This window comes from Photinus pyralis, unplaced genomic scaffold (genome assembly GCF_008802855.1).
Source record: "Photinus pyralis isolate 1611_PpyrPB1 unplaced genomic scaffold, Ppyr1.3 Ppyr1.4_LG4, whole genome shotgun sequence".
In the NCBI taxonomy this organism is placed as follows: Eukaryota; Metazoa; Arthropoda; class Insecta; order Coleoptera; family Lampyridae; genus Photinus; species Photinus pyralis.
The window spans coordinates 38,444,143-38,459,029 of record NW_022170511.1 but is presented as its reverse complement, the minus strand read 5'-3'; the positions used below and the strand labels follow the sequence as shown (position 1 = coordinate 38,459,029).

Genomic DNA, 14,887 nt, shown 5'->3' with positions numbered 1-14,887 from the left:
TGTTTGTCTTTCGTTCGATAACAAAATAAAAATTATGTAAAAGTGGCAGAGTAAATCAAAATTCAAATCCGCTGCGCTATGATATCACACGTGAAAGTGCGCATAAATTATTTACTTACCCAATTACAATGTAGATGTAATAAACTCTCTCCTCTGTAATTTTTTCTCCCCAAACAAAACTTTAAAAGATGTCAATTAATTATTGTAGTAGTAATAATAACAGAGAGGGGAGTAACAAAAAAATTTATCTTAACGATAGTGAGTTCTCGAGCGAGTGTATACGCTACAGTTGTAACAAACTATACCTCACTACTTCGAGAGGTACAATCGAAGCGCGTCTCATGTATTTTTTTAATTTTTAAATTAAACCGCGATGGACGATAATTTAGTTAGTGTGCCAAAAACTCGGCCCGATTCACTCAAAGTGGAATTATTGCGAATACCTGAAAATGATATACCTGTTAGAAACAGGCGACATGAATGTAATGTAGGATTTGAAAATTTAAGTTACAGTGTACGAGAGGGAATATTTCGAAAGCGTAAGTTTTTTTTTAAAACCATTTGTTCTTGTGTAAAGAAGTGCTCGGTTATTTAACTGAACACAAAGACGTAAACAAAACTCAGCTGTTCGACCTCGATAGTACACACAAGCTCTTTGTCATCTTAACACGTGTTTCACCTTTGAGTCACCAGCAGCTTTTTGGGCTTTTGAAAATATTGGCAATTACGCAAAGTACTCGGGATGGTTTAAGTGGGTGCGACACAGGTGCTTAAGAAGATAATTTAGGAGATCGATGTCCTTATTAAACTCTTCAGTTTTTGTCTCTTAGATTTCAAAGGTTATTCGACCAAAATTCGTTTGGTATCGATGTAGAGCTGAAAAATTGAAAAAAATTTATTTACCCTTGAGCTTCATGTCGAAACGCTTAAAATCAGATTTAACGCTACTTAAACTCGCGAAAAAGTTTGTTTTAAATAATGGACCCGAATTTAGGAAAATTGAATTAGCAAAGAATTTCCTGCGCCAACGTTAAAAAAATTAAATAAAGTCCATTGACTATGTATGTTGCACCATGACCACAAAAAATTTGTGTTTACGGTATCCTTTAAAAAGTACATATTTCCTGGTAATTAGTCCACGAGAGTACTAAGGAAACGCGTGTTGGTGACTGTGCGTTACGAATTTCAATGTCAATCACCAAATTTGTCCAATTGGCTGATATTTATCTATTGTAAGTCTCAGACAGATAATTTCATTGACTTTCAATTTGAAGATCAATGATCAATTGCCCTTTTAAACTCATCGGAATGCAGTTTTCATTGATTCGTGTACAATACTGTTACCTTTATTGATGTTGAGCAAACATTAATTCAGCTTGCCCATTGTAAAAGCCTTACGTGCTAAAAAACTATCTTTAAAAAAACTGACAGACTAAAAAATCTACCACAACTTATTGAAAAATGTTTTACTCTCGATAATATTCTTTCTCCCTCACATCCTCCGGTGTGACTTCATAGGGATCGAGTTTGCAAAACCCGACAACTGGTCTCCTGTAGGATGAAATTTTCACTGACTTCGACATTATCTTCGATGAAAAGTCCAAGCCCTCCAATGGGTACAATGGGTAAAAAAATCTTGTTTTGAAGATATATCCAGGTTAGAGACAAATGCTTACCCTGTATAGAGGCAACATATGATATTAGATTCGTTACTTCCATGAAAATCATTGCTCATAAATGTATAGGTATGTATTCGTTACTTTCATTCGTTTTGGTCTCTTCTACCTTTGGATTTTGTTGTGTACTTTACCCTCGACTTGCATTACACCCTATAGTGTCTATAATATAAAAATACCTCGCAGACGAACAAACAGATCAGATACGCCTAAAGGGTTAAATCCCCACGAAAGGGCGTTTAGAAACTGTCCATATAAATTCCTTTAAAATCTGTTCTATTAATCGCAAAAGGTTCGCCGATCGTAAGAAACGAAAATATGCCGGAGGTGCTATAATAGCCAACAACCTTTAGATTTACATTTTTTTGTACATTTTTGCCGTCTTGGACTTCTGTTATAAAGTGCCATTCAATGACAAATCTTATCAGTTATCACAAGTATCCCACCGTTAATGTGATGCCCTTATTTAGCTCATTCGTCAAACGAACACACAACGGTCCTTGCCATACCAAAATCTGCGAATTTTAACTTTTGATGTTTTTCGTTTTAATTGGTTAATTTCTTAGTATCATTTTTGTGTTCAAAAATGATTTAAAAAAATTGATTTTGACAATAAATCAATTTGAACAATCCCATTATAATAATTAATTCGTCAATAAAATCCGGAAGAACCTGGAGAAGAGAAATGTTTACTTTCATACATCATTAAACACACGCGCCAGACGGACGGATGGACAAAAGGGTAATTTTTCCAAAACATTCACGTATATAAAGCATTCGCTCCAGTGGCATATTTTTGGCAGAATTTGATGATATCTGTATTTTACCATTGTTTCTCAAAAATTAGATGAGATGTCTATTTGACAATTTTGTTCTTTGCTCCACTGTAAGTCATTAAACCTATGAAATGAAAAACCGCTAGTTTCTATGTGAGCAGAAGTGCAAGATACTAATCTTTGTCATCATTAAAAGGTAGAAATTTATAACAGAAAAATTATTAAAAGATGGAGAAGAATCGCATAGAATTTTTAATGGGGGAATTTTTTGACACTCAGCTCGCATTCGGAAACCAGACTTTTAATCCGGCTCATATTCAATAGCATTGATGCTTGAACTCGATATAAATCGATTTGGTCTCTTTTCATTCTCGAATTAGATGAGGAACAGATGGATAAAACCATTGGATATTGGCATTCTATTTTTCGTCTGAATCTACAATGGGGCGAAAGTAACAAACCACAGGCAATTTTAAGTTTACAATTTGCTTTCAGGCTATTTTTAGAAAAAGCTAAACGGATGCGGACGTATATCAAAGCATTTCATTGAGCCTGCACATTTCTCATACATATTTATCAGTTATCAATTTAAGACTATTTGCGTTTGTTCATTTATTTAATGATTAGATTTGCTTACTTATATCAACATTTTGTATTTGTGAATTCCTATCGTCTAGAAAAGCGGAATTTAATTTGCTAATGAAGTTCTACAAGATAAACAAGGATTTTTTCCCGTTTAAATAAGTTTCTTAACACTTATTTTTCACAATATTTATATGCGAGTTTACAAAACCAATACTCAGTTGTGTGAAGAAAAATTTTGAAGATTTTTCTCGCTAAAATTTGACACCCTGTCTGTTCACGTTCAAATTTGGGTAGTGCTATACATATTTGGTAGTTTACAGGCTGTTTCAGGCCGTTATAGGTACCTAAAAGTATTCAGGCTCTCATTGATAATTTAAATCTGAAGATTTTGGACACAAACATAGTTTTTAATGATCTATCAAAAGAAAATATTATGTGTATAGCCACTTTCTAATTTTAAATAGAACACCCTATATTTTATTGCATTTCCGAAATCTACATGCAAATCGTCGTTTGGTACATACATTTCCCTATAATACCCAGCATTAAAGGCTTACAAGCTATTCTTTTCTCTTGAGCCTGTATCGACTTCGTTGTCTTGAATTTCAAAAAGTCTCCCAAAATGGATATTGCAAAATTATCTACCTCCTTTCATCATCAATTGGGACAAAATTCTCATTACAAATCTGTATGGTGTTGTCCTAAATTAAAGGGATGAGAAATAAAAAATCTCGAGTAATTACAAAAGAAATGGGTCACTCTAATCTCGAGCACTGTTTTAAAATGGTATTTAGAAGCTGCAATTCGATTACTTTTTCGACCAAACCGGAAGGCGTAATCAGGAATTCTTTTTGGTAATCGCACTCTTTGTCTGTACGTCACACTTGAGGTCATACTACATTGTACGGTATACATTTTAGCGCATTTCCACAGAAATAAAAAGCATGCGCTAGTGTGGTCATTTTGTCCGTCCGTCTGCCAGTCCCTGGCGCTACTGGAATTGTTGGACTTTTTCGCTATTTGGTTCGTTATGGTTTCGAGGCTTGCAGCAAAAAAGAATTTTTTTTAAAGTAAATAAAAATAAATAAATAAAACCGAATTGAAACGACGTATGCAAGCGCAGTGCTAGCTTCTTATTTATGGATGGATTTTTCTGAAATTTTAAAAGAAAGAAGGAATGGATTAGATGCATATCAAAAAATAAATTGTACATGCGCAAAGTAAAAACACGTAAAACAATTATTGCGCATGCCCAGATCTACATTCGTTAATTTCCACCAATGCTTCTGAAATTTTAGCGTAGGATTCTTGCTATAAAATGAAATTGCACATTTTAAATTTTAAATGTAAAATGAATGCACATGTCAAAAAATGGATTACTTACTTACAAATCAAAGGTATTTGAATACTAAATACGTTTACGTCCAGCACAAGGGAATACTAGATACAGATACATTGAAAAGTATGCAAATACTTAAAAAAATAAGTATTTAAATACTTTAGAATGTATTCGAATACTTTCAAAAGTATTCGAATACTTGTGTCACTCAAATACATTAAAAATTTAAAATAGTATACTAGATAAAAGGCTTAATACTACTTAAAAAATCAAGTTATAGTAGTAGTATTATTATTATTATATAGGAGGTACCTACCAGGACCTTTCTTATACCAGTTATATCCTTAAGAATACGTGTACCAGTTTTCAAAGCGATGGTACGTCGTGCACAAGATACGTACGCCTTTCTGAAATTAATCCTAGCGATTTTGGAACAGATCCATTTTTGACCATCCGTTTGTCGGTGTGCATGATAGTTTGTTTAGAAACGTGCGATCGCTTTGAAAATTGGTACACATGGACTTAAGGATATAAGAAAGGTCCCTATTGCCTTCAAGTTACGTAGACTATCGAGTTCGGTATTCAGATGTATCGGATTTTTATGACAATGGAAACTTTCCCTAAACATTTCTAAATTGTTCTTAAACATTTGAATAACTTAAAAGTACTGCCTTTTTTTGAGGCCGGAAAAAAAATTGTCTGAGATCGAGATCGATCGAGAGTTCATAATTTCAAACAGTTTGATGATTCGGCTACTAGATCAAAAGTTACAGCCCTTTGAATTTTTTTTCGAAATTTGTTTTTTGTCCATAACTTTTTATTGAGAGGCTAATCGAAAACGTACGAATTGTTTTGGATTCTACGCACCAAAATTAATAAGAAAACGTGTTTTCCCGAGAAATTTTGGTGTAGTCGATTTTTGGTAAAAAAGGAAGGTTATACACTGCCTTTTTTTGAGGCCCGCAAAAGAAGTTGTATCAGATCGACCCGGAAAAAAAATTTTCTTATAGAATGTGGCCTGTAGAATCCATAATTTCAAACAGTTCCAATATTGGGCTACTAGTTCAAAAGTTACAGCCCTTTGAAATTTCTTTCGAAATTGGTTTCTCGTCTATACCTTTTAATTGAGAAGTCTGATCGAAAAAGTACGAAGTGATTTGGATTCTACGCACCAAAATTAATAAGAAAAAGTGTTTTCCCGAGAAATTTTGGTGTAGTCGATTTTTGGTAAAAAAGGAAGGTTATACACTGCCTTTTTTGGAGGCCCGACAAAAAAATTGTCTCAGATCGACCTGGAAAAAAAATTTTCTTATAGAATGTGGCCTGTAGAATCCATAATTTCAAACAGTTCCAAGATTGGGCTACTAGTTCAAAAGTTACAGCCCTTGAATTTTCTTTCGAAATTGTTTTTTGTCCATAACTTTTTATTGAGAGGTCTAATCGAAAACGTACGAACTGTTTTGGATTCTACCACCAAAATTAATAAGAAAAAGTGTTTCCCGAGAAAATTTGGTGTAGTCGATTTTTGGTAAAAAAGAAAGGTGTTACACTGCCTTTTTTTGAAGCCCGAAAAAAAAATTGTCTCAGATCGACCTGGAAAAAAAATTTTCTTATAGAATGTGGCCTGTAGAATCCATAATTTCAAACAGTTCCAAGATTGCTACTAGTTCAAAAGTTACAGCCCTTTGAATTTTTTTTCGAAGTTTGTTTTTTGTCCATAACTTTTTATTGAGAGGTCTAATCGAAAACGTACGAACTGTTTTGGATTCTACCCACCAAAATTAATAAGAAAAAGTGTTTTCCCGAGAAAATTTGGTGTAGTCGATTTTTGGTAAAAAAGAAAGGTGTTACACTGCCTTTTTTTGAAGCCCGAAAAAAAAATTGTCTCAGATCGACCCGGAAAAAAATTTTCTTATAGAATGTGGCCTGTAGAATCCATAATTTCAAACAGTTCCAATATTGGGCTACTAGTTCAAAAGTTACAGCCCTTTGAATTTTCTTTCGAAATTGGGTTCTAGTCTATACCTTTTGATTGAGAAGTCTGATCGAAAAAGTACGAAGTGATTTGGATTCTACGCACCAAAATTAATAAGAAAAAGTGTTTTCCCGAGAAGTTTTGGTGCAGTCGATTTTTGGTAAAAAAGGAAAGTTGTACACTGCCTTTTTCTGAGGCCCTCAAAAAAAATTATCTCAGATCGACCCGGCAAAAAAAGTTTCTTATAGAATGTGGCCTGTAGAATCCATAATTTCAAACAGTTCCAAGATTGGGCTACTAGTTCAAAAGTTACAGCCCTTTGAATTTTTTTTTCGAAATTTGTTTTTTGTCCATAACTTTTTATTGAGAGGTCTAATCGAAAAAGTACGAATTGTTTTGGATTCTACGCACCAAAATTAATAAGAAAAAGTGTTTTCCCGAGAAATTTTGGTGCAGTCGATTTTTGGTAAAAAAGGAAGGTTATACATGCCTTTTTTTGAGGCTCGAAAAAAAAATTGTCTCAGATCGACCCGGAAAAAAAATTTTCTTATAGAATGTGGCCTGTAGAATCCATAATTTCAAACAGTTCCAATATTGGGCTACTAGTTCAAAAGTTACAGCCCTTTGAAATTTCTTTCGAAATTGGTTTCTCGTCCATAACTTTTGATTGAGAAATCTAATCGAAAAAGTACGAATTGTTTTGGATTCTACGCACCAAAATTAATAAGAAAAAGTGTTTTCCCGAGAAATTTTGGTGCAGTCGATTTTTGGTAAAAAAGGAAGGTTATTCACTGCCTTTTTTTGAGCCCCGAAGAAAAAATCGTCTCAGATCGACCTGGAAAAAAAATTTTCTTATAGAATGTGGCCTGTAGAATCCATAATTTCAAACAGTTCCAAGATTGGGCTACTAGTTCAAAAGTTACAGCCCTTTGAATTTTCTTTCGAAATTTGTTTTTTGTCCATAACTTTTTATTGAGAGGTCTAATCGAAAACGTACGAATTGTTTTGGATTCTACGCACCAAAATTAATAAGAAAACGTGTTTTCCCGAGAAATTTTGGTGTAGTCGATTTTTGGTAAAAAAGGTAGGTTATACACTGCTTTTTTTTTAAGCCCGCGAAAAAAATTGTCTCAGATCGACCCGGAAAAAAAATTTGCTTATAGAATGTGGCCTGTAGAATCCATAATTTCAAACAGTTCCAAGATTGGGCTAAAGTTCAAAAGTTACAGCCCTTTGAATTTTCTTTCGAAATTGGTTTCTATTCTATAACTTTTGATTGAGAAGTCTAATCGCAAAAGTACGAATTGTTTTGGATTCTACGCACCACAATTAATAAGAAAAAGTGTTTTCCCGAGAAATTTTGGAGTAGTCGATTTTTGGTAAAAAAGGAAGGTTCTCAAAGTATCCAAATACTTTGCGAAGGATTCGAATACTAAATATTTGTGAAAGTATTTGAGTTACAAATACAAATACTGCTTCCATAAAAGTATTTAATTACAAAGTATTTGAATACTAAAAAGTATTTACAAAATCGAATACTGCCCAGCTCTGCCGCCATTTAAATGCTGAATGAAAATCGGTACATCTGTATGAAGGATCGTATGAGTTACATTATAATCTGATGGTGGGTGTGTGATTATAATGTAACTCGAGTAAAAGTACTATCAGAGGGGTTGTAGAAATGCTGGACAGTAGGACAGTGAAACTTAAATCAACTAAGCTTGAAAAGTGAGAGATCAAATTGCATCAACTCAACCAGAAATGTTGAGTAACACTTTAACACAAAGCCATTGGTAATACTGTATATAATTAAGAACGATTAATTATTGCACAGTAGGAAAATGGACGGCATAAAATTTGAATTTCCCACGAGTTTGACATAAGAAATCTCATGCTTTTTTTCTAAAATTGGGGGTAAATATATGATTTAAAAAAACTGCCTCCCGAAATTTCGAAATATAAAGCGATATTATTCGACTTTGCAGTACCTATAGTAATAGTAACACACATCTTCGATGGCTAAGAATTTGGAACGTGTGACACGTGGTGGTCGGCAATTCTTAAATTAGTTGATCCACTGACGCATACACCCGAATCTTACACAATTTTTAATGATCGTTGCACATGCTCGCACTATATTATAATGGAAATATAAACAACTTCAGGTCAAGAGCAACCTATTTTGGGTTTTCTTTGCCAAATCACACTTCTTGTCGATCGACTTTGTATAAACGTTTGGGTTAGAATTTCCACCAAAATTAGGAGTTTAGCTGTCTGATAAAAATGTATGGTATGTAAAAACTATGAGCCATATGCCATCCCAACAAATTAGCTGCCTGATCTATTGCAGTTCATTGTCACAATTCAAACTTATATTTATAATCGGCCTTGTAAACGATTTAAAATAATTGCATGCGTTAAAGGCGTTACAATTTTCTTAAATATTAAGCTACTCAAATTTGCATTTCTATTGTGAGCAATTCGCCGATACCATGTATGATGAAAGGATAACTGAATTGATCAAAATTAATTTTAATTGAATGAATGTATACAAATGGTACCTACACAAATTATGGCTCTACTTTACACACGTTGATGGTCGTCTCAGAAAACAGGCACCGTTTAGATTAGAACCACTCGAAGTCTACCTGTCGACCTTCGAGCTGACAAGTGATTCTGATTTTTTACAGAAACCGGAATTTGTTATTACTGAAAGTAAAAGGGATCTTCTTCACGTAACTGCACTTGAAATTTCTTAGCCATGGCCATCATTATTATGAGAGACGTTTAGGTCTTTGCCAGCGTGAAGGTTATTATTAGAATTAGGATATTGGACAATCTTTTTCAATACTCCGATTAACTGATTGAATGTGCAATATACATCTTTGCTAAAATACTTGACCGTTGATTCGAGTTTTGTGGAACAAAACATATTTATCGTTATCTTACACAAACCTACGTCTGACTTGATAAATCTCGAAACACTATGACAATAGGTATACGACGTTGTGGTATCCTAGTTTTTGCCTTTTTCCATAGAGCTTCCAGGTTTCCCCACTTCATGGGAGGTCAGATTGCCGGCGCGGCCACGGATAGTGTTTCAAACTCTCCAGTACCAGCTCCGGGAGTAGTTATTGAATTAAAATTGAAGACTTGAAGACATCTAATGCTTCGTCGTGGTCACGATATGAATACTCTCTTTATCTGCGAGTAGCTCCAAATTTACTTTCAACAAAATAATGTACTTCGGATTTGGTTGGGGGGATGAGGGTTCCAGCATTAAGCGGGTTTTTCATTCTAGCAGTAATTTGTTATGTATAGCGCAATAGTTTTTTATGGCGAAAGATTGTGCATAAATAGCACGTTATTTTGGTCTGTATTTTAAAAGTGTATGGAGCATGAAAGGGAAAAACGGAGAAATTTCATCTTTGGTAGCAAAACAACATGTAACCAGGTCATATCGAACGCTTACTTTTCTTTAGGAAAATATTGAACCGAATTTTTTTGCAATCAGAAGGTGAATAATGAGTTCCATCGTTCTAAGTGTAGATTTTTCTGAGAAAAAAATAAAAAAGAAACCCAAGCTTTGTGACTGTTGAGATATCTTACAAAATCTTACAAAAAAAATTGTTTTTTTCGCCAGTTTTTCAATTGTATCTATTGATGTAATCGTACGATCATACTTTTACTTGCTGTTTAAAGACTCTTCAGAGCCGAATCTTTCAGAAAAACTCTTTTTCCGATAACTTCCAGAAGCCGTTTTAGATGCAATGCTTATTACAGCCTTTGCTCTTTTTTTTAAATGAGTTTTTCGGCTGTATCTTTGGATGTAATGGTAGGATCGTAATTTTACTTACTGATGTTACAGACGCTTGAAGACATAATGTCTCATAAAATTGATCTTTCAATATCTGTATCATAAATAAGTTTCTTTCGATCGATTGTAGAGGATAGGCAAGAGACTTTGCTGTTTTTTGGATCAGTTCCTTTAATGCAATTGTGCGACCGTAATTTTGGTTGGTTATTAGAGACTTTTCAGGGCATAATCTTACAATAAAAATTGTTTTCCGATATATCTTCGATCACTCATTCTTGAATCAATTTTTAAGCTTAGCTCTTGTAATTTTACTCGCGGTTCCAGACTCTTCAGCGCGTAATCTTTTGCATCGAAAAATCGTTTTCCGATCCATCTGAGATCCGAGACAAGTCGTCTTTCAGTCGGAAACTGAGTCATTTCTAATTTGACTGATAAGGTATGTTAAGTGTCCAGTGCTTTCTCTCAATACACACAATAACACTCCAAATGCAGGTGTAAAATTTCGTTTTTTGTAACCTAAAATTGGAAATCCGGATCTTCGGTAATATTGACGTTTAATGGAAGTAGAATCACAAACCAGCATAAATCTGAAATCGACCAAATAGGTTGGTAGCTTCACCTGAAAAGTTGCTTACATAATAACATAACCAGATAATGAAGTTAGGTCAAGCATAATTTATTTAATTTCGGGAAAGAAAAAAAGTAAAGTTAAATTTTGCATGTAATGAAACAATTCCCAAGTTGCATTGTAACCACGAAATTACATAGTAATTGTAATAATCTGATCCTTGTCCTTGCCTGCAATTTATACAAAAAAGGATTTTTTGAAACAATTTATCCTATACGAACAATTTGCTCGCGATTGTATTTTTTATCCACAAATCTTAATGTTCAAATCGTAATTTTTAATCAGTTCATTGCTCAACAAAACGAGAAAAAATGTAACGGAAGTACAAATTGACCAAGATTATATAATATACGGAAGTTATATATATATACGTTTTTGTTTTAAAACATAAGTCACTACCAAAAAAACGTTGTGGGCATCTAATGAATAAGAAAACCAAATTAAAAGTCACTTTATAATAACTGGGGACAGTGCGTTATCTTGTAGAATTAAAAGATCGTTAAGAAAGCAATAATTACTGACGTTAAATTGTTTTGTATTTCCATCTTAGAGCGAGGCGTCGGAGGAATTGAAAGGAGCAGCAAGGTTTTTTAATTTTGGTCCCCAAGGTCGAAGACTTTACCTGGTAGTTATTTCCGATGTGACGTCCAATCTCAAATTTTATCATTTATCAACGTGGATGTGGTCAATCGGTTTTTTCAAGGGCCTGTTCAAATTATGGAAGGATTTACCTGCCGATCGAAATTGAAATATCGAGAAAATGGCAAACGTTTATGCGATCGACAATCGAAAATTATAAATGCACATAATATTTTCTATAAATTCACAAGTTCAGCAGGAACCCCCCCCCCCAGGATTTTTTGTGCAGAATTAAGAATAAGCTCGAATAAAATTTTACACGTTTCCACATTTTATCTTCTCAAAGGTATTTCAACGGAAGAAGTAGTACGTATAATTAGGAAAGGTTGATTTTTTAGAAGTTTTCACCTCGGTTTCCCGATCAGTACTTTGTCAAACATATCAAATTACTCGCTCGTGCGAATTCTATTTGTTGCAGTTTATCTCTCCCAACGTGACTTAATTTTCTCATAAGCACCACATAATCTATGCAAACACGTAATGGTGCCGTTAAAAATTCTGAAACGTAATTAAACACGTCGTGTTTTTCTGCAATAAAACGATACCGATGCCAATAAACTACTTATAACTTATCTTCATTACATAGAAAATTTTGTTCATTTTCCAGGACGCAAAACGATTTTAAGGAACATAAGCGGAACATTCGATGCCGGCAATCTAACAGCGATAATGGGCCCTTCGGGCTGCGGAAAGACGACGTTAATGAATATTTTGGCGGGCTACACGTAAGTATTTTTTTCAATCAAGGCAGGATGAGTAGAGCACAAATTTTGTGACAAAAAACGATAACGAGGTCGTTCGTTGGCTTTTTACCGCGTTTCCGTGCACTGGAAGGTACTTTCGGTGCAAGTGTACCGACGAGTGCGCGTGTACCTGCAGGTTGAGTCACCGATACAGGTGTTGGTAACGAGTGGTACTATCCTCTGTGTAAACACTTTCGTTGTTTCCAAACATTTAACTGGATAAACTGGTTTTGCCACCAATTGTATGAAAAAATTCAGAAATTTACGCTTTTTCAGTATTGGAAACGTTGAAGGGGAGCTGCTTGTAAACGACGAGCCGCGTGTCGAATCGTCTTTTAAGAAAATAATGTGCTACATTATGCAAGACGATTGCCTTCAACCCCTGCTAACAGTCAAAGAAGTCATGATGATTGCAGCCCGTTTAAAATTACCGGACACTGTCAGTAGGGAAGAAAAGAAATTAAAAGTATGCCCCTCATTCTTTAATTGGAAATGATAACGTACCATTTTATTGCAGATCCAAGAGACACTTGAGGCTATAGGTTTAGATGTGTGCTGTGACACGCGTACTGGTTCATTATCAGGAGGGCAAAGAAAAAGACTGTCTATAGCATTAGAGTTACTACGCAACCCCCAGGTCCTAATTCTGGACGAACCTACCAGGTGAGCCTTTAACTCAGCATCAGTCGTGCTGATACCAGTTTTACAGTGGGCTCGATAGCTCTACGTCAAAGCAATGCATTATGCTTCTGAAGGAATTGTCGGCAGAAGGAAGAACCGTGATCTGCACGATACACCAACCAAGCGCATTGCTCTTCGAACTATTTGACCATTTATACGCTCTCGCTGAGGGCTGTTGCATATACCAAGGTTCGATCAAGGGAATGTTACCGTACTTAGCCGACATAGGCCTGAGGTGCCCACCATACCACAACCCCGCAGACTACTGTAGGTATCCGATGGCAAACTCCATTCATCATTCGCATTTTACAGTATTGGAGGTTGCGAACGGAGAACACGGCAGTTTCACTAACGAGCTCGTTGTGAAATCCGCAAACGGCAGGCGCGACGATTGGAAGAAAATACACCGAAGCACTTTACAAGTTCACTCCATGAACCACATAGGTAAAAGACCACCATTAAACCTGCCCTAATTCCCTCAGTGCAGGTACAATGATGGACCGTGGACTCATAACACCAGTCAAAGCGCCGCCCTTTAGATTTAGTCATTCAACCCCAAGAAGAGGAAGCTCCTCGTGCCATTCGCCCAAATATCCCACATCCTTCCCAAACCAAGTCGCAGTCCTACTAAAACGTTCCTTTTTAGTACTTAAAAGGGACCGAACCCTTACTTACTCCCGCATCTTAACCCACTTTGCCACGGCATTATTTATAGGCATTTTATACTACGGCATCGGAATCGACGCCAAAGATTTGCACAACAATGCCAACTTTATGTTCTTCAGCATTATGTTCCTGATGATGACGTCATTTAACTGCGTCACACTCACATGTAAGTCTCTCTTATTTGCTATCTGCTGGTGTAACGTTAGCTTAGTTCCAACAGAAGTGGCACTCATCAACAAGGAACACTTCAACAGTTGGTACTCCATAGGGTCCTACTATTTTTCAAATATGATATCCGACCTACCGATTCAGATGATCGCAACTTTAAGCTACGCCCTGGTCACCTTCTACATGACGTCGCAGCCTAGAGAAGGATTTAGAATAATGTACTTTCTGATCATATGCATACTGATATCGCTCGTGGCGCAAAGTTTCGGAATGCTAGTCGGATCGAGTTGGGAGATGAAGACCGCGATTATTATCGGCCCGATTTGCTTTTTACCTTTCACGATCTTCTCGGGATTCTTTGTGCAGTTTCACGACGCCCATCCGTACGTGCAGTGGATCTTCCATATATCCTACCTCAAGTACGGATTTGAGGGATTGATGTTGGCCATATTGGGATACGAACGTGAGAAATTACCATGCGAGGCCGACTATTGCCACGTGAGGTACCCGCAGCAGTTCCTCGAACAGATGGATATGGAAAATGCGGTCTATTCGCATTGTGTTTTCTTCCTCATCGGCCTGCAATTGATTTTTCGCATCGTAACTTATTTCGTTTTATTACTCAGGGTGAGGCGGAAATAATCATCTGACTGCTTAAGTAGGTAATAACTGTATGTGTTCAACTGTGGCCAAACACAAAAAATCAAAAATGTGTAGGTACATTCCAAAGGTGATATTGTATATAATTGTTTAGCCAAATTTTATTTATAAATTTTATTTTTATATTGTTAAGGTACTTATTAAAGTTATTGTGTTGGTACTGAGAGATCTTTTTGAAAAGATCATGCTGTGACCTGCACAGTTCGAGTGTAAAGTAAGCTGCCTAATAAATTCCCAGATGACCTTGTTTTGGTTCCTAAACCGTCTTGGGTGAGCATTTAGAATCTCGCTTTACCATAGGTTCAAAAATTGAAGAAAGTGATCATGCTGATCTATAGTTCTTTGGATCTTATAGAAAGCTACCTAGAAAAAAAAAACAGAAAACAGCTGTGCATTTTTCATACACCAGGTCTTCAGTAAGTTTGATGAATGTATCCTAAAGAAAATATAATGCAAATGGATGTTAGCTTTCAAAAAGAAGAGCAATGAAACATATAATCTTCTTTAGGAATTTAATGATCTACTGAGGAATTT

The 14,887-nt window shown here is 35.5% G+C and overlaps 1 protein-coding gene across 1 annotated transcript; it reads left to right on the top strand.

Moving 5' to 3' along the window:
- The first annotated feature begins 206 nt into the window (after positions 1 to 206).
- On the top strand, positions 207 to 14,600 carry LOC116169361 (ATP-binding cassette sub-family G member 1-like). Its single transcript, XM_031485433.1, has 8 exons — positions 207 to 539; positions 12,043 to 12,160; positions 12,455 to 12,644; positions 12,696 to 12,841; positions 12,888 to 13,126; positions 13,172 to 13,303; positions 13,347 to 13,691; positions 13,737 to 14,600. The coding sequence occupies exons 1-8, from the start codon at positions 374 to 376 to the stop codon at positions 14,333 to 14,335; spliced, it is 1,935 nt and encodes a 644-aa protein (XP_031341293.1). The 5' UTR covers positions 207 to 373; the 3' UTR covers positions 14,336 to 14,600.
- The last annotated feature ends 287 nt before the right edge of the window (positions 14,601 to 14,887 follow it).